The sequence below is a fragment of the Macaca mulatta genome, chromosome 12 (genome assembly GCF_049350105.2).
Source record: "Macaca mulatta isolate MMU2019108-1 chromosome 12, T2T-MMU8v2.0, whole genome shotgun sequence".
Lineage (NCBI taxonomy): Eukaryota > Metazoa > Chordata > Mammalia > Primates > Cercopithecidae > Macaca > Macaca mulatta.
In genome coordinates, this window is record NC_133417.1 from 102,725,793 (window position 1) to 102,748,520 (window position 22,728).

General features: G+C 40.9%; 1 protein-coding gene across 1 annotated transcript in view; it reads left to right on the top strand.

Annotated features, from left to right (window-relative positions):
• The first annotated feature begins 213 nt into the window (after positions 1-213).
• The window catches only part of PLCL1 (phospholipase C like 1 (inactive)), a 353,159-nt gene continuing 330,644 nt past the window's right edge, over positions 214-22,728 (top strand). The window contains 1 exon segment of the mRNA NM_001260854.1: positions 214-760. Within this exon segment, the coding sequence (NP_001247783.1) occupies positions 521-760 (240 nt within the window). The 5' untranslated portion in view covers positions 214-520.

Here is a 22,728-nt window from a genome sequence, read left to right on the forward strand (position 1 = left end):
AACAAGTCTCCCTCCCTGTCACAACAGAGCTGAGTGGAGGCCGCCGCCGCCGCCGCCGCCGCCGCACTTCCTGGGACCGCTGCGCCGCAGTCAGCGGGCAGGTGGCGGGTGCGCCCGGCCGCAGTCGCCCGGCTCTGGCCCCTATCGGGCCGCGGGCGTCCGGACTCCAGAGGCCGCCTGGCTGGGCGCCCGGTGCCTTTTGTCTGGCGCAGAGCCGGCGTTTGCATCACATTTCGGATACCTCTCTCTCTTTTTTCGCCTCTCCTTCTTACTCCCGCCACCGTCCCCCCGCCGGACTGCTAGCCTCCAAGACCAAAGCCCGAGGACGTCTCTGCCCGAGCGATGTCCCCTCTCCAGAAAGTTGCCGCCGCCGCCGCCGCCGCCGCCACCGCCGCCGCTGGGCGGTGAAACAAAGTCTGGCGGGGCCGCCTCCCTGTGCAGGAGCGCACCAGTGCCTAGCGGCTGGACTCCGCTGCCGGGCGTCCCGCCTTCTCCCGGGGAGCCCGAAACGCGCCAGGCCATGGCCGAGGGCGCGGCCGGCAGGGAGGATCCAGCGCCGCCTGACGCGGCGGGGGGCGAAGACGACCCCCGAGTGGGCCCGGATGCCGCCGGGGACTGCGTGGCGGCGGCCTCTGGGGGCCGGATGAGGGACCGTCGCAGCGGGGTCGCACTGCCGGTCACCGCGGGGACCCCAGCGGACAGCGAGGCGGGCCTCCTGGAGGCGGCACGGGCGACCCCTCGGCGCAGCAGCATCATCAAGGTAAGCGAAGCCGCGCCGCACCGGGAGCGTGGCTGTGGGTGATGGGCGGGTCGGGGACCCAGGCAGGATGTGCGGTGTCCGGAGGCATCCAGGCTCGGCATTGTTTTCTCCCATCTCCTTCAACGCCAAACCTTCCTTCCTCATCTGGAGGTTCCCAGACTTAGCTGTCAGCCGTGAGACGCACAAGTGACTTCCCCCCCTCCCCCCGACAGCAGAGGAAAAGTTCCGCTTTGCGTCTTTGCGTTCTGATGGATGCTTTCCCTTATTTTCTCTGCAAGCTTCACTAAACCGTTGATGGAGGGAGGAAGGGAGAATTCAGGACAAATGCAGACCCACCGGATGGTTGTGCATTGCTTTCCAGCGAAGGGTGAGCTTTTCCCGTACAATGAAGAAAATGCACAGCTTACTCTCAAGTGAAAAAAAAAATCCCCTCTAGACTTAAATGATCCCGAAATTCCAAGACATGTGAACTTTCCCGGTAGGCAGGTAGAGTTCTGAGTGGACCCTGCACCACAGTAAAGAGCAATGCAAGAGCCCAGAGTTTTTGCGCTGCAGAAAGCACAACCGGAAAGCAATCAATCCTCCAAGCATTATCCCTTGTCCTTGTGGTTACCACCACATCCAGGGAAAACGCTTCCTGACCCGCTAATCACCTCGCAGAATTTCTCTCCATCCATTTGGCAAGGAATTTGTAAACCTTTTTCCTCCCCTTTCTCTTTCCATCTTCCTTCCACTTGGTGCTTGTTTCTTCTATTTGAGATTTCCTCTTTTGGGAGCATGACTTTGGGGTAAGGTTATTTGGGTAAGAACCCTCGCACAGGCTCTGGAAAAGGGCCTCAGTGTAAATGCAATCAATCATATGCATGTCAAATTAAAATTGATTTTGGTGGAGCAGTCAGTATAAAACGATATATATGTATGTATATATGTAAGTATATATATGAATGACAATGAAAGATGGACTTTGACTTACTATTGAATTTATTGGGTTCACTAATATATTCAAAAGCTCTGTTCAGGGTTAAGCGGCGTAACCAGTCCATCATGCATGTTCCAAACTCCCAGCACCAGCTTAGGTAGACTGACCACAGAATGTGGCTCCAGTATAGTCTTTTTCCCAACACTGACACATGGAAGTTTAAAATCAGTGGAGAAGTTTCTATAATATAGAAAGAAGAGTGGGTGGTAATTACAAATGACTTGGAGTAGTTTCTGTTATGTTGTGGCTTTTTGATTATGTGACAGGAGTGTTCTATTCTGGGTGTGAATTTGGACAAACGGAAATTACTATTTTGTTTTTAAACCACAGGTCAGAAAGCATACTGTTTTGAAACTTAAAAAACATCACAATTAGGAAACACATATATTTTTGGATTCTACGATATTGATACTACGTGGTGTCCTGTGTGTGTAAAACAGGCACCACAAGAGACTTTAAAATATATGACAATAAAGAGCAAAAGGCTCTATAATGTTGTAAAAAACAAAAGTCATGGAATATAAGGAATATACAAATGCTTGCAACTGAGTTTGCCACTTTGGAATTGTACTATGCTGGTTTATATTCTCCAAAGGGTCGTTGCTGAGTAATGGTGCCTCTTTTGTTTTGAAGTTTCTTTCTGTGACAAAAAAGAAGGGAGACAACAGAGTATTAACTTGATTTTCCCCCATTTAATAGTGAATGCAATTAACATTTGGTAAATGGCCTTTAAATATATTAGAAAATAAAGTGAATTATTATGTTAGGTTTGTACTGAAAAAGTAACACATACATATAATTTTAAAAAATCAAATGTGGCAAAGGAGTGTGAAGGAAAGACCCTCAGACACTCCACATTCCCACTTACGTAGTCCACCCTCACAGATGTTAACACTTTCTTATGTATGCTTCCAAAATATTCCATGCATATGTAAGCATATATATCTATATGTGTCTATGATGAACTATAGCAGCTCCTGATTGATACAAAAAAATTTGGCTAGAGTTTTACAAGCCTCATAGCTTTAAACATTTTTGAAGCCTAGAGGCTAGTCTAAGGTCGTTGTGATGAACAAACTAATCTTCAAGGATAATCTGGTAGGTCTTTGGTGGGCAGCAGTCATTGGGGTCTGTTCCCAGAGGCCTTAACACCCTTCTAAGTGGAAAAAAAAGGCAGGTGGTAGGCTCTGTTCCACTCCTTCTCTGAGATCAAGAAACCTTTCTGTTGACGTTCTTGAATCTGCTGCCCCGTGGTTTTTTCCCTTTAGGAGAGTAAAAATGAGTTTCCAAAAAAAGTCTAGATCATATAAGAAATACATAGCACATGTTCTATATTGAGAGAAAACGCATTTTTCACAGTTTTGCCAAGAGTTTTTTTAATTTGGAATTGAAATGTACACAAAAAGAAAAGCTTTAGTACATTTTATATCAATTAAAATATTAAATGCTGTTCCAAATAGCTGTAGTGCAGTAATAATTGATATTCATAATGCTGAGCCACTGAAAGGTTGTGAATCATCAAATATTAAATTCTTTTCAGCTCAATTTAAGGTATTGTTTCAGAATAGTGCTATCCTGCCAGAAAACAGACTGTCTTGTATATTAATAAAAAGAATGTTTTCAGTAAATTTGCCCTCCCTAATTTGTGAAAACATGTGTTTAGTTGAGAAAACAATTTCCTTCTGAGCTGAGGAAAACAATGACAACATTTATCTGTATGCATCTTCAGAAATTCTTTCTACTGTCATTGTGTTTCTTCCCCCTATATAACCAATCCTAGCTTTAAAAACATTCAATGTGAGAATTAAACTAAGTTTTAAAAAATCTGTCTACTTTTTCGTATGTTTTTCTGTGTGATTGTTTCAATAGCATTGACATTGATAAATGCTGCATGTTTTTTGGTAAGTGCATTGTTATATACCACAATAATGCAATAGAATCCATTTTAATTTCTTCTTGATGACTTGTGGTTTGAAATGACAAGTTGGATACCTGCAGTATTGATAATCCCTAACAGTTGTTTACTATTCTGCATTTAAATATATTTCCAATTAAGAAAAAAGGCCATTAATTTATCTGGTACTTGATATCAAACTTATAGTATTTAAAATATTTAACATTTTAGATTATAGCTTATAGCCATATAACTCTGTAATGTTTTCAAAATAGGAAGCAGCATAGCTTATTTACTATATTAGATGGTGGGAACTGAGCTACATATGTATTTTAAAAATAGCAGTTGATTTTTCTTCCATTGTGTGTAATACATTGACGGGTTCTACTTTTTTCGAGTTCCTTTTGTTCTACTTAAGAACAAATTCTCTAGGCAAGGAAGAATAGAAATTGTCACTTGGATCTCATGGACATTGGTGTTGAGGATGAAGATGGGAGTTGGGAATGAGGTGCTGAGACCTGCACTGAAGCAGCTACTTGGGTGTTGTTCATGTCTCATTATTTCATATCACGGCAAGTCTCGCTCTATCATGTCATCATGGGCTGGTATGGTGAATTTTTGAACTGCAGCCTCAAAAGTGCCCCTTGGGTACTAGTTGACTCCTATCAAGATTATGGCTTTCCTCAGAGGGGCAAGAGGAATGCAGTTCACATTAAGTTTCTACTGCTATGAGTCATATACTAAACTAGGAGCTTTAGTACATTTGTATCACTTAAACCTCACAGAAAACTCTCTAAACTAGGGAAGGGAGGCACAGAGAGCTACTGTTAAAATCTGGAGTGATGACTGAAAGTCACGTCTGCTTAATTTCAGAGTTTGTGCTCTTGGGTTGGCTCTCAGATGCAAGAAGTCCACAATCCACGAAAACTTTCTAGGTTAGAAACAACCTAAACACGTAAGACAGTGACAGAAGAGTATGCATCTTAGGTCCCACGGTTTGTGGGGTAAATTATCTTTTCTCAACCCTCTTTCCTTCAGTTCAGAACATTTGGAGCTTGATGATTCTAGAAAGGGATTGCAACCTTTTCTGTCTTTGGCTATTTTGTTAGGCCTGTGCTGTACTTGAAAAGGCAGAGCAATCTGGCAGGTGTTCTGCTTGGCATCAATATATGGAGCTTACACCCTATTGTTTTACCCCAGGCCCACTTCCCCCATGTCCCTGCAGTCAGTGGAGTTTGTGAAGCATTGCATTCTCTTTTAGGCTGATACGCAGGCGGAAAAAATACCTGGGTCATAGGAATATATATGAATCTAGGGGAGTAAGAAAATGGGGGATCTTCATTTGGAGCTCTGAAAGTGTGTGTGTGTGTGTGTGTGTGTCTGTTTTTTTAAATAGGGACAGTTATGAGGGGAAATTAAATGTGATTAAAAATTAGTTAAAAATTTTAGGCACCCTTTGGATTATATAGGCATTTATCAGCATTTAGAGATTTTATTCTCTATAATATGTGTTAAAAGTTCCAAATAACCAACTTATGGATGGATTTTGGAGAAATAACCAGAGGAGCTGGCCAGCCTTTACTTTACCGTAAGTGTTGCTGAGAGTGTGCCCTGGTGTTTTCAGTTGCGGCTATCCTCCCGAGATGTGATTTGGCTGAATGAATGGCATGAACCTCTTAGGTAGATACGGTCTATGATCCCAGCAACTTCAGTTAGAATGTTACTTTCTCTCAAATTGCCATAGTAACATGGTCACATTTCACCTTAGGAGTGGCTTCTTCTAATTGCAGGGCCTTTCTGATGTGATTTCTTATAGCACCCCTCAAGAAAATGAAGAATAAACTTTAGGTAAACAGCCTTGTCATACTTTGATGAAAGGTTTTTGAAGTGTCTGTTGATTAGTGTTTGCTACTATTATTAGAATTTACAAAATTTGTTTTCTCTTTTGGAAAATATATTAAGGCTAAAAATGTTAGTTAATTACATAGCCATTGAGGGGTTAAACACACATTGTGATTGAGACTGAATAGTGTTTTCCCAACCTTTCCCTTTTTACAATGGAGAAAACAGCTAATTAAATTTTGTACAGTAAAATGTCAATTGAACATTTATTGCCAAATGACACCTCAGGCACAGCAGGGCATTATGAAAAGATATCAGGAGACAGCCGACCTTACCTTGGTGCTACTGAACAAGCAATTCATTAACTGCTTCTAGGCAATGCCACAGCAAACTAATCCGGCAGTGGCCCAGGCAGTAACTCAATGAAGGAATTGTGGCAGTCTTCTCTGCGCCCTCACTCAATTCTGTTCAGCTTTAATAACTGTGAATATTAAAAATAACTCCACATTCAGGAGCAATGTCCAAACTGAGATGTGCTTAACACTGAATATTAAAATAAAACTATACAACTTTAGATGCCTAGACAGAGCTAAGAGGCAGGATCTCAGCAACAGTTAATGAGCCATTGGTTATAAGAAGGAGGGAGAGAATCATTGTGTTGGACTTTACATTGAAATCTAAGGTAATAAATCAATAAACTTTATTATAGTGAAACTTTTCAGTTCTACAAAATCTTATATTTTGAAAAGTGTTTTAATAATGTAAAATAGGTTTATTAGTAGTTTTGTTGACTCTTATTCACCACCCTATCCTAGTTCATCTCTGTATTCTAGTTCCTGTAATAGGAAACAATAGACAGAGTTTATTGTAATTAATGATTATACTAAACTGACAATAACTATTAGGGTCAAGTGGCCAACTTCTGTAACAACAGCATTCAGTCTTACATATTGGCAAATGTATTGTGTATTTCAGCTAACTTTTAATGGCAACAAAATCATAGTATGGCAAAGTATTGGAATAGTCCATTGGATTTAAAATTTGATTTTATTTGTAGTTTTATCTGTAACATCTTTTGTGAATGTAAGAGAGAGATATAACCTAGTTTATTTTCAACAGTGCCATTTAAACTCATCTTATTAATAATCAATCTAGCATTACTTTGAGAAAAGTAGGATTGTACACAGTGAGTAGAAAAGAAGCATTGTTTATATTATCATTATCACTTCAGAAAGAAGGCAAGTTAATTGTGAAAATAATACAATCTATCAAGACAAAACAACATAAACTATTTTAGTGTGTTTCGTTTCCATGTTTCTTAATTTGTATTTGTAAATTTATGAAAGTGTGTAGCTATTATAGGCATATGTGTTTTTATAGGCATATTATATGTGTTTTTCCTTAACCATACATCTTTGTATTCAAAAGTTTAAAATACCTTTGAAAGATAATATCTGCTTTATTCTTATGCTGACCTTTTTCAAGAGCCTTTAATTTTTAACATTTTTACTTCTTTTCTCTTGACCTTTATTTTAGGTTCAGGGGGTATACATGTGTAAGTTTGTTACTTGGGTAAATTGTATGTTGCTGAGGTTTGGTGTATAAATGATCCTGTGAGCTAGTGAGCATGGTACCCAATAGTTAGTTTTCCAACCCAAGTTCCCTAACCCAACCTTCCCCTTCAAGTAGTCCCCAGTATCTATTGTTCCTCTCTTTGTGTTCGTGTGTATTCAGTGTTTAGCTACCACTTATAAGTGAGAACATGTGGTATTTGGTTTTCTGTTCCTGCATTAGTTCACTTAGGATAATGGCCTCCAACTGCATCCATGTTGCTGCAAAGCACATGATTTTGTTCCTTCTTACGGCTGTGTAGTATTCCATGGTGTATGCGTCCCACATTTTCTTTGTCCAGTCCACCACTGGTGAGCACCTAGGTTGATTCCCTGTTTTTGCTATTGTGGAGTGCTGTGATGAACATACAAGTGCATGTGTCTTTTTGGGTAGAACACTGTGTTTTCGTTTGGATATATACCCAGTAATGGGATTGGTTAGTCAGACTGAACTAATTTACATTACCACCAGCAATGTAAAAGTGTTCCATTTTCTCCACAACTTCACCAACATTGGTTGTTTTTTGACTTCTTAATAATAGCCATTCTGGTGTGAGATGGTATCTCATTGTGATTTGGATTTACATTTTTCTAATGATTAGTAATGGTGAGCATTTTAAAATATATTTGTTGGCTGCATGCCTGTCTTTCAAAAACTTTTTAAAAGATGCTATGTACTAAACACAGACTAAGCCCAGGCAATATGTACAAGCAGGCAAACTTGTAATATTTACACGGTACAATATCACGGTTAGAAATGGTGGGATTGTAATGCTACTGAGTGTTCAGAAATCAGAGATACTCAAATTCAGAACACCTTCTCTGTGAGACATTCTCTGATGAGAGGGAGATGGATGCACAAATAAGGCAAAAAGAGACAAAAGAACACTTTAGTGTTAGCTGGGACCAAAATTACAATGTAGAACTCTAGAAAGCTAGATCTGACCTTGTTGTAGGCACTTTTCCCTAAGGCCCAAATGACTTCAAACCAAAGCAAGCCAAATAGCCTGTATATGTAAAGCCCACATCCCACCCCCCAGATCTGACAGCCGATAATGAGGGTAGGCACACCCTGTAGGGTGTAATTAGGGGCACACCAATTAGGGCCAGACAATAAGGAGTCAGGGACATGGTCAGCAGGGGGAGAATATGTTTCCCCTCTAAGCCTCCCTTGGTGCAGGCTAGGTTAAGGCCTGGTTCAGGAAAAGGGCAATGGTGTCAGAAGAGTGATGGCCCTGCTCCCCTACAGGTCAGCCCTGATTGTTGGGTTGGGGAGGAGAGAGAGCAGACGATGCTATGTACACTCTGACCTCTCTCTCCTTTGAAAGCTTCATCCCCATATAACATACCACATTAATGTCCTTGAACTTACAATTTCTTAATCATTGATGATGACTAATTTTTGGAAGTGGGGGTGGGGATGGAGGTGAGGGAATTGGAGCCTCATGCTCCCCCTAGAGGCATATATAAAAGATGCAAAGTCATCTTATAGCATTTAGTAAACTCCAGCTTTGAAATATTTTGGAATTATTGATTTCATATCAAAATTAAATGTTATATATTTAGAAATGTTATTAATAGTAAGTATCTTTATTTTTATGTTTAATCTAATATATAAAACACGTAGTAACATCTTGAATTGGTTTTCCTCCTCAGCAATTTTCTTTATAATAATAGCAAATACTAATATCGTTTGTATGATGAGTCTGGCATTGTTTTGAGCATTAATGTGTATCAAATAATTTAATTCTCACAATAATCATATGATATGCATATTATTATTATCTTGATTTTTACAGATGGAGAGATGTTAAGTGACTTGCCTTAGGTTACATAGCTAATAAATGCAGAGCCAAGAAGTAGGTCCAAATAATCTAGCTCCAGAGGTTTCTTTTAATCTTTATGCTTTATATTCTCATCCTCTAAAACAGTATTGATTTAAAGCTTTGCTGGTGTGGAAAAAATAGCAGACTTTTTATTGTTATTTTAAACACTAAGTTCAGCTGACAAATCAAAAAGAAACAATTTTTAAAACAGTTTTGGGAAACTCAAGGATTACTTGAATATACATTTTTTCTCAGTTTCATAGCCTTCCTTTCACATAAAATACCCATGACTTTACTTTAACATTGCATTCCATTTTACCTTGAGAGGAGTGAGGCTCCTAGTAGTACAAGGATACCTCACATAATCACACTTTGCCTTGTTATACTTTGCAGATATTGCATTTTTTTAAACAACTAGGTTTGTGGCAACCCTGTGTTGAGAAAGTCTACTGGTGGCATTTCATGTCTCATTTTGGCAGTGTGTGCTCATTTTGTGTCTCTGTGTCACATTTTGGTAATTCTCACAAGATTCTTAACTTTTTCATTGTTATTATATCTATTATAGTGATCTGTGATCAGTAATCTTTGATGTTACTGTTATAATTGTTTTGGAGTGCCACAAACTATGCCCATATAATACAGCGAACTTTATTGATAAATGTGTGTGTTCTGACTGCTCCACTGACCAGCTGTTGTCAGTGTCTTTCCCTCTCCTTGGGCCTCCTACTCTGTGAGACACAACAATATTGAAATTAGTTCAGTTAATAACCCTATAATGGCCTCTAAATGTTCAAGTGAAAGAAAAGGTTTCACGTGTCTCACTTTACATCAGAAGCTAGAAATGATTAAGCTTAGTAAGGAAGGCATGTCTAAAGCTGAGATAGGCTGAAAGCTAGGCCTTTTTTGTCAGTTAGCCAAGTTGTGAATGCAAGGGAAAAGTGCTGGAAGGAAATTAAAAGTGCTACTCCAGGAAGCATATGAATGATAAGAAAGCAAAAACAGCCTTCTTGCTGATATGGAGAAAGTTTTAGTGATCTGGATGGAAGACCAAACCAACCACAACATTTCCTTAAGCCAAAGTCTAATTCAGAGCAAGATCCTAACTCTTCAATTCTATAAAGGCTGATAGAGGTGAGGAAGCTGTGGAAGAAAAGTTGGAAGCTAGCAGAGGTTGGTTCATGAGGTTTAAGGAAGGAAGCTGTCTCTATAACGTAAAATTGCAAAGTGAAGAAGCTACAGCAAGTTCTCCAGGAAATCTAGCAGAGATTATTGATGAAGCTGGCTACACTAAAAAGCCTCAAATTAGAAGAAGATGTCATCGAGGACTTTCATAGCTAGAGCAGTAAAATCAATGCCTGGCTTCAAATCTTCAAAGGACAGGCTAACTCTCTTGTCTGGGTTAATGCAGCTGGTAACTTTAAGTGGAAGCCAATGCTCAATTACCATTCTAAAAATCCTAGGGTCTTTATGAATTATGCTAAATCTACTATATGCCCTACTGAGAGATGACAATGTGCTAGCAGCCCTCACACTCAGCGACTCCTCTGCCTCCGGCCTCGGCGTCCACTATGGCAGCTCTTGAGGAGCCCTTCAGGCAGCCACCGCATGGTGGGAGCCCCTCTAGGGGCTGGCTGAGGCCGGAGCCTCCTCCTGCTGCTTGCAGTGAGGTGTGGAGGGAGAGGCACGGGCGGGAACCGGGGCTGCACTCACGGGCCAGTGTGAGTTCTGGCGCGGGCGGGTGCAGGCTTGGCGGCCCCACACACAGAGCGGCCAGCTGGTGCCACCCGCCCAGTGCAGTGAGGGGCCTAGCACCTGGGCCAGCAGCTGCGGAGGTTGCGCCTCATACCCCAGCAGTGCCAGGTCCTCCAGGGTCCTCCAGCAGTGCCGCCCGCCAGCGCTACACTCAAATTCTCGCCAGGCCTTAGCTGCCTCCCTGTGGGGCAGGCCTAGGGACCTGCAGCCTGCCATGTCTGAGCTCCCCAACTGTGGTGGGCTCCCCTGCGGCCTGAGCCTCCCGGAGGGGTGCTGCCCGCTGCTCCGTGGTGCCCGGTCCCATCGACAGCCCAAGGGCTGAGGAGTGCAAGTGTGGCTGGGGACTGGCAGACAGCTCCGCCTACAGCCCCGGTTCAGGATCCACTGGGTGAAGCCAGCTGGGCTCCTGAACTGGATGGGGACTTGGAGAACTTTTATATCTAGCTGGAGGATCGTATGTACACCAATCAGCACTCTGTATCTAGCTAACCTAGTGGGGACTTGGAGAACTTTTCCATTTAGCACTCTGTGTCTAGCTCAAGGATTGTAAATGCACCAATCAGCACTCTGTCAAAATGGACCAATCAGCTCTCTGTAAAATGGACCAATCAGCAGGATGTGGGTGGGGTCAGATAAGGGAATAAAAGCAGGCTGCCTGAGCTAGCAGCGGCAAGCCAGTCTTCTCCTCTTCCATGCTGTGGAAACTGTGGTCTTACTGCTCTTTGCAAGAAGTCTTGCTGCTGCTCACTTTTTGGGTCCTTGCTGCCTTTATGAGCTGTAACACTTACCCTGAAGGTCTGCAACTTCACTTCTGAAGCCAACAGAGACCATGAACCCACCAGGAAAAATGAACAACTCCAGACAGGCTGCTTTTAAGAGCTATAACACTCGCCACAAAGGTCTGCAGCTTCACTCCTGACAGCGAGACCACGAACCCACCAGAAGGAAGAAGCTCCAGACACATCTGAACGTCTGAAGGAACAAACTCTGCACACACCATCTTTAAGAACTGTAACACTCACCGCGAGGGTCCACGGCTTCATTCTTGAAGTCAGTGAGATCAAGAACCCACTAATTCCGGACACACTATGAATGGAACAACAAAACCTAGATGACGGCACATATGTTTACAGCATGGTATACTGAATATTTTCAGTCCACTGTTGAAACCTTCTGCTCAGGAAAGAACTTTCCTTTCAGAATACTACTGCTTGTTGGCAATGCACCTGGTCACCTAAAAGCTCTGATGGAAATGTAGAGGAGATTGTTTTCATCCTGTTACATAAGATCCATTCTGCAGCCTATGGATCAAGGAGTAATTTTGACTTTCAGGTGTTATTTAAGAAATACATTTCATAAGGCTATAGTTGCCATAGATAGTGATTCATCTGATGGACCTGGGCAATGTAAATTGAAACCTGGAAAGGACTCACCATTCTAGGAACCATTAAAAACATTCGTGATTCATGGAAGGAGGTCAAAATATCAACATTAGCAGGAATTTGGAAGAAGTTGATTCCAATCTCATGGATGACTTTGAAAGGTTCAGGACTTCAGTGGAGGAAGTCACTGTAGATGGGGTGGAAATAGCAAGAGAACTAGAATTAGAAGTGGAGCCTGAAGATGTGACTGAATTGCTTCCATTTCATGATAAAGATTGAATGGATGAGGAGTCGCTCCTTATGGATGAACAAAGAAATTGGTTTCTTGAGATGGATTTTACTCCTTGTGAAGTTGTTATGAGCATTGAAATAACAACAAAGGATTTAGAATATTACATTAACCTATTTCATAAAGCAGCAGCAGGGTTCAAGAGAGTGGACTCCTATTTTAAAAGAGGTACGGTTGTGAGTAAAATGCTATCAAACAGCATTGTAAGCTACAGATAAATTTTTCATGAAGGTAAGAGTCAATAAATGTGGCAAACTTCACTTTTATCTTGTTTTAAGAAATTACCACAGCCACCCAAACCTTCAGCAACCACCACCCTGATCAGTCAACAGTGTTCAAAATGGAGGCAACGCCCTCCACCAGCAAAAAGATTATGACTGGCTGAAGGCTCATAATCATTGTGATTATGGCTAATGACCATTAGCACTTTTTAGCAATAAGGTATTTTAAAATTAAGATTATATACATTGTACTTTTAGATGCAATGCTATTACACGTTTAATAGACTACTGTATAGTGTAAACATACATTTTATATGCACGGGAAACAAAAATATTTGCGTGACTTGCTTTTTTGTAATATTTGCTTAATTGTGATGGTCCAGAACTGAATTTACAATATCTGTGAGGTATGCCTGTATATTTTATTCTTTGACTGAAGTTATCTTCTTTACCGTGAAGCAAGAGTTTATGGTCCAACTTTGGTATAAATTATATAGGCTAAGGATGGACCATTACTTAATTACTGCAACCTGTTATGAATTATTTTATATTTTGATAGCTTTGTCTCCCAGCATAAATAAATAAATAAATAAATAAAATAAAGAGCATTTAAGTTTCGAGTCCAAGAAGTTGCAACTTTTGTTTAGTGGTAGGAGAGCTGATGCTATATGGTCGAGATTTCCTCCTAATTAGCTTTGAGGTAGATATAGTGCCTTATATGTAGGAGGAACATGTTAAATATTTGTTAAATTGCATTAAACTGAAATTCTGTCTGATCACTTAATTTCTTATTTTTGGTAGAAATTCCAAAGTCAATATGTGGGAAATTGAAATATATGATTATGTCATGAAATTAGTGCCACTGTGGATGCTTTATTGTGTTAAAGGTAATGAATCCATTCTGCTGTGCAGAGATTTAGTGTTATGGCCAAATGGTACCCAGAAGTTTGTCCCCATAACTTGGAGACTGCCTAGTGTTAAAGGTACAGTCAGCTCTCTTTTGTATGTCAGTTTAAATTATCTATCTGAAGTTATGTTAAATTAGTGAAAGGTACAGTTCTTTGGCTCTCTCTCTAGTATTACAGCACTTATGCAATAAAGTATTTGGTCACATTCTCTTAAAGTGATTTTTTTTTGTCCCAAAAGGGTTCTCCCAAGCATTTGAAACCTAAAAAACTTTTTTTTCCTGATACTTTCTCATGTTTATTTAGCGTGGGAACAAGCTAGTTTTGTGATAAATGAAGTGATGTTTCTATGTGCGTGTGTGTGCGCATGTGGGTGCGTGTGTATACTTATGCTAGGTATATTGGAAGTCAGAAGTCTCAACAGGACGTAACATTTATTTTATTTTTTTAGTAGAGATGGAGGTTTTGCTATGTTTCCCAGGCTAGATTTGAACTCCTGGGCTTAAGGGATCCTCTCACCTCAAACTCCCACGTAGCTGGAACTATAGGCCTGTGTCCCCATGCCTGGTTTTAGGTAACATTTTGATCCCCAGTTTTCTTTCCTACAACTGGGAAGATGGTCTTTATCCAGAGACATCATCATCAAAGTAAGAACTGCATAGGCTGTGAGAAGTCACAAGCAGAAATGTTAGCTGTTAAGCTTGACCAGTAGTTGAGGTTTCTGAAAGGAGCAAAGAGAAAGAGAGGGATCAAGGTGTGCTAGAGGAGAATGGAGTCAGATGGGACCATGCTTATAAATGGGCTGAGTAAATGCCTTGACAAATGTGTTTACTTGAATCATTCTGCCAGAAGTTGTACATTTTGGAATTTATTTGTTTATTTTTTAAATTTTGATTGTCTTTGGTTCTTTTGGAGAACTTTTAACTGATGGGCACCTGACACCTTCACACACTTAGCAGTGATCATTGGACACAAAGCTCTTTGGGTCTAAAGATTCCTGAGAAGAATCAAGGGAGGACTGTTCTGGGTTGTTGGTGGTGATGATTGGCATTAAAAGTAAGCGTTGTCTACTTGGCCATTTTGCTAACCCCAGCTCTAGGAAAGTCCAGGGAGATTCTTCATTGTGGCACCTTCAGTATGATAGATTTACCAATAGGGAGAAATGACCTCTGACAAACAAATCATCGTAGGAGTTGGTGTACTAGGATGGAAGTAGTTGTGAGTGCTGGAATTAGCCACTACTGCTTTAAAAAAGGCTCTAAGTATTCACATACTCAGGCAACCATGACCCTCTCTTCCTTACTAAGAAGCTGCCTTTACTACCTTCACTATTTCTTTTTTTTTTTTTCTTTTTTTAAATTATTATTATACTTTAAGTTCTAGGGTACATGTGCATAACGTGCAGGTTTGTTACATATGTATACTTGTGCCATGTTGGTGTGCTGCACCCATCAACTCGTCAGCACCCCTCAACTCGTCATTTACATTAGGTATAACTCCCAATGCAATCCCTCCCCCCGCCCCCCCCCATGATAGGCCCCGGTGTGTGATGTTCCCCTTCCCGAGTCCAAGTGATCTCATTGCTCAGTTCCCACCTATGAGTGAGAACATGCCGTGTTTGGTTTTCTGTTCTTGTGATAGTTTGTTAAGAATGATGGTTTCCAGCAGCATCCATGTCCCTACAAAGGACACAAACTCATCCTTTTTTTTTTTTTTAATTTATTTATTATTATTATACTTTAAGTTGTAGGGTACATGTGCATAACGTGCAGGTTTGTTACATATGTATACTTGTGCCATGTTGGTGTGCTGCACCCATCAACTCGTCATTTACATCAGGTATAACTCCCAATGCAATCCCTCCCCCCTCCCCCCTCCCCCCTCCCCATGATAGGCCCCGGTGTGTGATGTTCCCCTTCCTGAGTCCAAGTGATCTCATTGTTCAGTTCCCACATATGAGTGAGAACATGCGGTGTTTGGTTTTCTGTTCTTGTGATAGTTTGCTAAGAATGATGGTTTCCAGCTGCATCCATGTCCCTACAAAGGACACAAACTCATCCTTTTTTATGGCTGCATAGTATTCCATGGTGTATATGTGCCACATTTTCTTAAAATGCTCATCATCACTGGCCATCTGAGAAATGCAAATCAAAACCACAATGAGATACCATCTCACACCAGTTAGAATGGCGATCATTAAAAAGTCAGGAAACAACAGGTGCTGGAGAGGATGTGGAGAAATAGGAACACTTTTACACTGTTGGTGGGATTGTAAACTAGTTCAACCATTATGGAAAACAGTATGGCGATTCCTCAAGGATCTAGAACTTGATGTACCATATGGCCCAGCCATCCCATTACTGGGTATATACCCAAAGGATTATAAATTATGCTGCTATAAAGACACATGCACACGTATGTTTATTGTGGCACTATTCACATAGCAAAGACTTGGAATCAACCCAAATGTCCATCAGTGACAGATTGGATTAAGAAAACTCATCCTTTTTTATGGCTGCATAGTATTCCATGGTGTATATGTGCCACATTTTCTTAATCCAGTCTGTCACTGATGGACATTTGGGTTGATTCCAAGTCTTTGCTATTGTGAATAGTGCCACAATAAACATATGTGTGCATGTGTCTTTATAGCAGCATGATTTATAATCCTTTGGGTATATACACAGTAATGGGATGGCTGGGTCATATGGTACATCTAGCTCTAGATCCTTGAGGAATCGCCATACTGTTTTCCATAATGGTTGAACTAGTTTACAATCCCACCAACAGTGTAAAAGTGTTCCTATTTCTCCACATCCTCTCCAGCACCTGTTGTTTCCTGACTTTTTAATGATGGCCATTCTAACTGGTGTGAGATGGTATCTCATTGTGGTTTTGATTTGCATTTCTCTGATGGCCAGTGATGATGAGCATTTTTTCATGTGTCTGTTGGCTGTATGAATGTCTTCTTTTGAGAAATGTCTGTTCATATCCTTTGCCCACTTTTTGATGGGGTTGTTTGTTTTTTTCTTGTAAATTTGTTTGAGTTCTTTGTAGGTTCTGGATATTAGCCCTTTGTCAGATGAGTAGATTGCAAACATTTTCTCCCATTCTGTCGGTTGCCTGTTCACTCTGATGGTAGTTTCTTTTGCTGTGCAGAAGCTCTTTAGTTTAATGAGATTCCATTTGTCAATTTTGGCTTTTGTTGCTGTTGCTTTTGGTGTTTTAGACATGAAGTCTTTGCCCATGCCTATGTCCTGAATGGTACTACCTAGGTTTTCCTCTAGGATTTTTATGGTATTAGGTCTAACATTTAAGTCTCTAATCCATCTTGAATTAATTTTTGTATAAGGAGTAAGGAAAGGATCCAGTTTCAGCTTTCTACTTATGGCTAGCCAATTTTCCCAGCACCATTTATTAAATAGGGAATCCTTTCCCCATTTCTTGTTTCTCTCAGGTTTGTCAAAGATCAGATGGCTGTAGATGTGTGGTATTATTTCTGAGGACTCTGTTCTGTTCCATTGGTCTATAGCTCTGTTTTGGTACCAGTACCATGCTGTTTTGGTTACTGTAGCCTTGTAGTATAGTTTGAAGTCAGGTAGCGTGATGCCTCCAGCTTTGTTCTTATGACTTAGGATTGTCTTGGAGATGCGGGGTCTTTTTTGGTTCCATATGAACTTTAAAGCAGTTTTTTCCAATTCTGTGAAGAAACTCATTGGTAGCTTGATGGGGATGGCATTGAATCTATAAATAACCTTGGGCAGTATGGCCATTTTCACGATATTGATTCTTCCTATCCATGAGCATGGTATGTTCTTCCATTTGTTTGTGTCCTCTTTTATTTCACTGAACAGTGGTTTGTAGTTCTCCTTGAAGAGGTCCTTTACATCCCTTGTAAGTTGGATTCCTAGGTATTTTATTCTCTTTGAAGCAATTGTGAATGGAAGTTCATTCCTGATTTGGCTCTCTGTTTGTCTGTTACTGGTGTATAAGAATGCTTGTGATTTTTGCACATTAATTTTGTATCCTGAGACTTTGCTGAAGTTGCTTATCAGCTTAAGGAGATTTTGGGCTGAGACAGTGGGGTTTTCTAAATATACAATCATGTCATCTGCAAAGAGGGACAATTTGACTTCTTCTTTTCCTAACTGAATACCCTTGATTTCTTCCTCTTGCCTAATTGCCCTAGCCAGAACTTCCAACACTATGTTGAATAGGAGTGGTGAGAGAGGGCATCCCTGTCTTGTGCCAGTTTTCAAAGGGAATTTTTCCAGTTTTTGCCCATTCAGTATGATATTGGCTGTGGGTCTGTCACAAATAGCTCTTATTATTTTGAGGTACGTTCCATCAATACCGAATTTATTGAGCGTTTTTAGCATGAAGGGCTGTTGAATTTTGTCAAAAGCCTTTTCTGCATCTATTGAGATAATCATGTGGTTCTTGTCTTTGGTTCTGTTTATATGCTGGATTATGTTTATTGATTTGCGAATGTTGAACCAGCCTTGCATCCCAGGGATGAAGTCCACTTGATCATGGTGGATAAGCTTTTTGATGTGTTGCTGAATCCGGTTTGCCAGTATTTTATTGAGGATTTTTGCATCGATGTTCATCAGGGATATTGGTCTAAAATTCTCTTTTTTTGTTGTGTCTCTGCCGGGCTTTGGTATCAGGATGATGTTGGCCTCATAAAATGAGTTAGGGAGGATTCCCTCTTTTTCTATTGATTGGAATAGTTTCAGAAAGAATGGTACCAGCTCCTCCTTGTACCTCTGGTAGAATTCGGCTGTGAATCCATCTGGTCCTGGACTTTTTTTTGGTTGGTAGGCTATTAATTATTGCCTCAATTTCAGAGCCTGCTATTGGTCTATTCAGGGATTCAACTTCTTCTTGGTTTAGTCTTGGAAGAGTGTAAGTGTCCAGGAAATTATCAATTTCTTCTAGATTTTCCAGTTTATTGCGTAGAGGTGTTTATAGTATTCTCTGATGGTAGTTTGTATTTCTGTGGGGTCGGTAGTGATATCCCCTTTGTCATTTTTTATTGCGTCGATTTGGTTCTTCTCTCTTTTCTTCTTTATTAGTCTTGCTAGCGGTCTGTCAATTTTGTTGATCTTTTCAAAAAACCAACTCCTGGATTCATTGATTTTTTGGAGGGTTTTTTGTGTCTCTATCTCCTTCAGTTCTGCTCTGATCTTCGTTATTTCTTGCCTTCTGCTAGCTTTTGAATGTGTTTGCTCTTGCTTCTCTAGTTCTTTTAATTGTGATGTTAGAGTGTCAATTTTAGATCTTTCCTGCTTTCTCTTGTGGGCATTTAGTGCTATAAATTTCCCTCTACACACTGCTTTAAATGTGTCCCAGAGATTCTGGTATGTTGTATCTTTGTTCTCATAGGTTTCAAAGAACATCTTTATTTCTGCCTTCATTTCGTTATGTACCCAGTAGTCATTCAGGAGCAGGTTGTTCAGTTTCCAGTTTTGATTGAGTTTCTTATTCCTGAGTTCTAGTTTGATTGCACTGTGGTCTGAGAGACAGTTTGTTATAATTTCTGTTCTTGTACATTTGCTGAGGAGTGCTTTACTTCCAATTATGTGGTCAATTTTGGAGTAAGTACGATGTGGTGCTGAGAAGAATGTATATTCTGTTGATTTGGGGTGGAGAGTTCTATAGATGTCTATTAGGTCTGCTTGCTGCAGAGATGAGTTCAATTCCTGGATATTCTTGTTAACTTTCTGTCTCGTTGATCTGTCTAATGTTGACAGTGGAGTGTTGTAGTCTCCCATTATTATTGTATGGGAGTCCAAGTCTCTTTGTAAGTCTCTAAGGACTTGCTTTATGAATCTGGGTGCTCCTGTATTGGGTGCATATATATTTAGGATAGTTAGCTCTTCCTGTTGAATTGATCCCTTTACCATTATGTAATGGCCTTCTTTGTCTCTTTTGATCTTTGATGGTTTAAAGTCTGTTTTATCAGAGACTAGTATTGCAACCCCCGCTTTTTTTTGTTCTCCATTTGCTTGGTAAATCTTCCTCCATCCCTTTATTTTGAGCCTATGTATGTCTCTGCGTGTGAGATGGGTCTCCTGAATACAGCACACTGATGGGTCTTGACTCTTTATCCAGTTTGCCAGTCTGTGTCTTTTAATTGGAGCATTTAGTCCATTTACATTTAAGGTTAAGATTGTTATGTGTGAACTTGATCCTGCCATTATGATATTAACTGGTTATTTTGCTCGTTAGTTGATGCAGTTTCTTCCTAGCTTCGATGGTCTTTACATTTTGGCATGTTTTTGCAATGGCTGGTACCGGTTGTTCCTTTCCATGTTTAGTGCTTCCTTCAGGGTCTCTTGTAAGGCAGGCCTAGTGGTGACAAAATCTCTAAGCATTTGCTTATCTGTAAAGGATTTTATTTCTCCTTCACTTATGAAACTTAGTTTGGCTGGATATGAAATTCTGGGTTGAAAATTCTTTTCTTTAAGAATGTTGAATATTGGCCCCCACTCTCTTCTGGCTTGTAGAGTTTCTGCCGAGAGATCTGCTGTTAGTCTGATGGGCTTCCCTTTGTGGGTAACCCGACCTTTCTCTCTGGCTGCCCTTAAGATTTTTTCCTTCATTTCAACTTTGGTGAATCTGGCAATTATGTGTCTTGGAGTTGCTCTTCTCGAGGAGTATCTTTGTGGCGTTCTCTGTATTTCCTGGATTTGAATGTTGGCCTGCCCTACTAGGTTGGGGAAGTTCTCCTGGATGATATCCTGAAGAGTGTTTTCCAACTTGGTTCCATTTTCCCCCTCACTTTCAGGCACCCCAATCAGACGTAGATTTGGTCTTTTTACATAATCCCATACTTCTTGCAGGCTTTGTTCATTTCTTTTTCTTCTTTTTTCTTTTGATTTCTCTTCTCGCTTCATTTCATTCATTTGATCCTCAATCGCTGATACTCTTTCTTCCAGTTGATCGAGTCGGTTACTGAAGCTTGTGCATTTGTCACGTATTTCTCGTGTCATGGTTTTCATCTCTTTCATTTCATTTATGACCTTCTCTGCATTAATTACTCTAGCCATCAATTCTTCCACTTTTTTTTTCAAGATTTTTAGTTTCTTTGCACTGGGTACGTAATTCCTCCTTTAGCTCTGAGAAGTTTGATGGACTGAAGCCTTCTTCTCTCATCTCGTCAAAGTCATTCTCCGTCCAGCTTTGATCCGTTGCTGGCAATGAGCTGCGCTCCTTTGCCGGGGGAGATGCGCTCTTATTTTTTGAATTTCCAGCTTTTCTGCCCTGCTTTTTCCTCATCTTTGTGGTTTTATCTGCCTCTGGTCTTTGATGATGGTGACATACTGATGGGGTTTGGTGTAGGTGTCTTTCCTGTTTGATAGTTTTCCTTCTAACAGTCAGGACCCTCAGCTGTAGGTCTGTTGGAGATTGCTTGAGGTCCACTCCAGACCCTGTTTGCCTGGGTATCAGCGGCAGAGGCTCAGTTGAAAATACAGAAATCACCGGTCTTCTGTGTCGCTCGCCCTGGGAGTTGGAGACTGGAGCTGTTCCTATTCGTCCATCTTGCTCCGCCCCTCCACCTTCACTATTTCTTTGCCCAAACCCTTTTCCCAAGGCTGAGTAAGGGAATGACTGGAAGGGAGAAAGTAGACTTAGAGGTTGTGGGGAGGCGGAGCTATGGTTCCTGAAGAGAGCCTATTCTTTCCACTTACCTCATTGTAGGGTGAAGAGATAATGACCCTTACTGAGGTTGAGAAAGGACTCAAGTGATGATTCTGTTTTGTTTGTTTTGAGATGGTGTCTCACTATGTTGCCCAGGTTGAACTTGAACTCCTGGCTTCAAGCAGTCCTCCTGATTCAACCTTCCGAGTAGCTGGGACTACAGCACATGCCACTGCACCTGGCAAAGAGATAACTCTTGAGTGTAAGATTGGACTGGTAATGGTGGTGGCATTTAACTGTCTCCTTCTCCACCAAGTCTCCCTGTAAGTTTGGACTGGTGCCTATCTGTCTTTTCTTGAAAGACATTGAGTTACTGGACCATCAGAGCAGATGCTCTCCTGTTTGTGGAGAAAGAGGACACTAGAAGACATCCAGTCCTCTTGCTGCTGCCCCACCCAAAGAGGTTTCTTGGGTGAAGGGACCCTGGTAACAAAAGGCTGGGACAGGAGCTGGTGAGAGGTGGTAGGGAAAAGGTCAATGTTCACGCCAAATCTCCCACACCAGGATAATAAATGTGTGAGGAAGAAGGGCACTATGGGGAATAAGCAACCCCATAAAGAGTCAGCATTTGGATGCCAATGCTGGTTTTGGTTCTCTCCAAAAGTCAGCATTTGGAGAGAACCAGTGGTCAGTTCAGTGTTAATTTGAGGAGTAGAGAAAACCAACCCAGTGGGGCCTGCAACATCCCTATGGGGCCATCCTATGGAGGAACTTTGGGTTCGTTTATTCATCCTCCAGCTCAAGCCTAGAAAGGAAATGTAGCAGGGAAGAGAAAGGGAGAAGTGGGTAGAGTAGACCCATCCCCAGCCCTAGCCACTAAATCCACCATTCTAGCTTGCCGTGGGGGCTGTGAAGTAGAGAAGACCTTGAATTAAACATGAAATTGAAGTTTTAAAATGAGCAAGACTGAATAAGGACTCAAAAGAACCCTTCTGATAATGGAAAGAGAATGACACACTATGGAATCTGAGTAGGCTATCAGTAATAACTGGAGTACACAGAGACAAAGAGGATCTGAGAATGGGTAGTTAGGGAAAAAATGTTTATACCACAACTTGAGATTGTTTAATTATTCAATTACATTATTATAGAATTGGAGAGCTGAATGGGAGCTTAGAGACCATTTTCCAATTCTACCCTTTCATTTTACTAAGCCAGCTGTCTACCATCCTCCCATTCTTTCAGAGAATCATTAAAATGAGATTATTTGTGATAATTAGATAATGTAATTAAAACTGTTTATGATACCAGGGATAGGTAGTGGAGGTTTCTTTCAAGCATTCATGTTATAGAATGATAATGAGCATACCATTGTCAAGATCTTACAATAGCTTCACTTCTTGTAACAGTCTGGGAAGACCTGTAGCTATCATTATCACTTCTGCCTTACAGATGAGGAAGCCAAGGCTCACTGTTATGCGCGCGCGTGTGTGTGTGTGTGTGTGTGTAGTAGGGTTGGGGGAAGGCATATTTTTACTCTTCATTTTCTTTTATCTTCCAAACCTGCAACCTGAAAAAACAAGCAATGATTTCAGAATATATTCATCTGGCTGGAATGGAC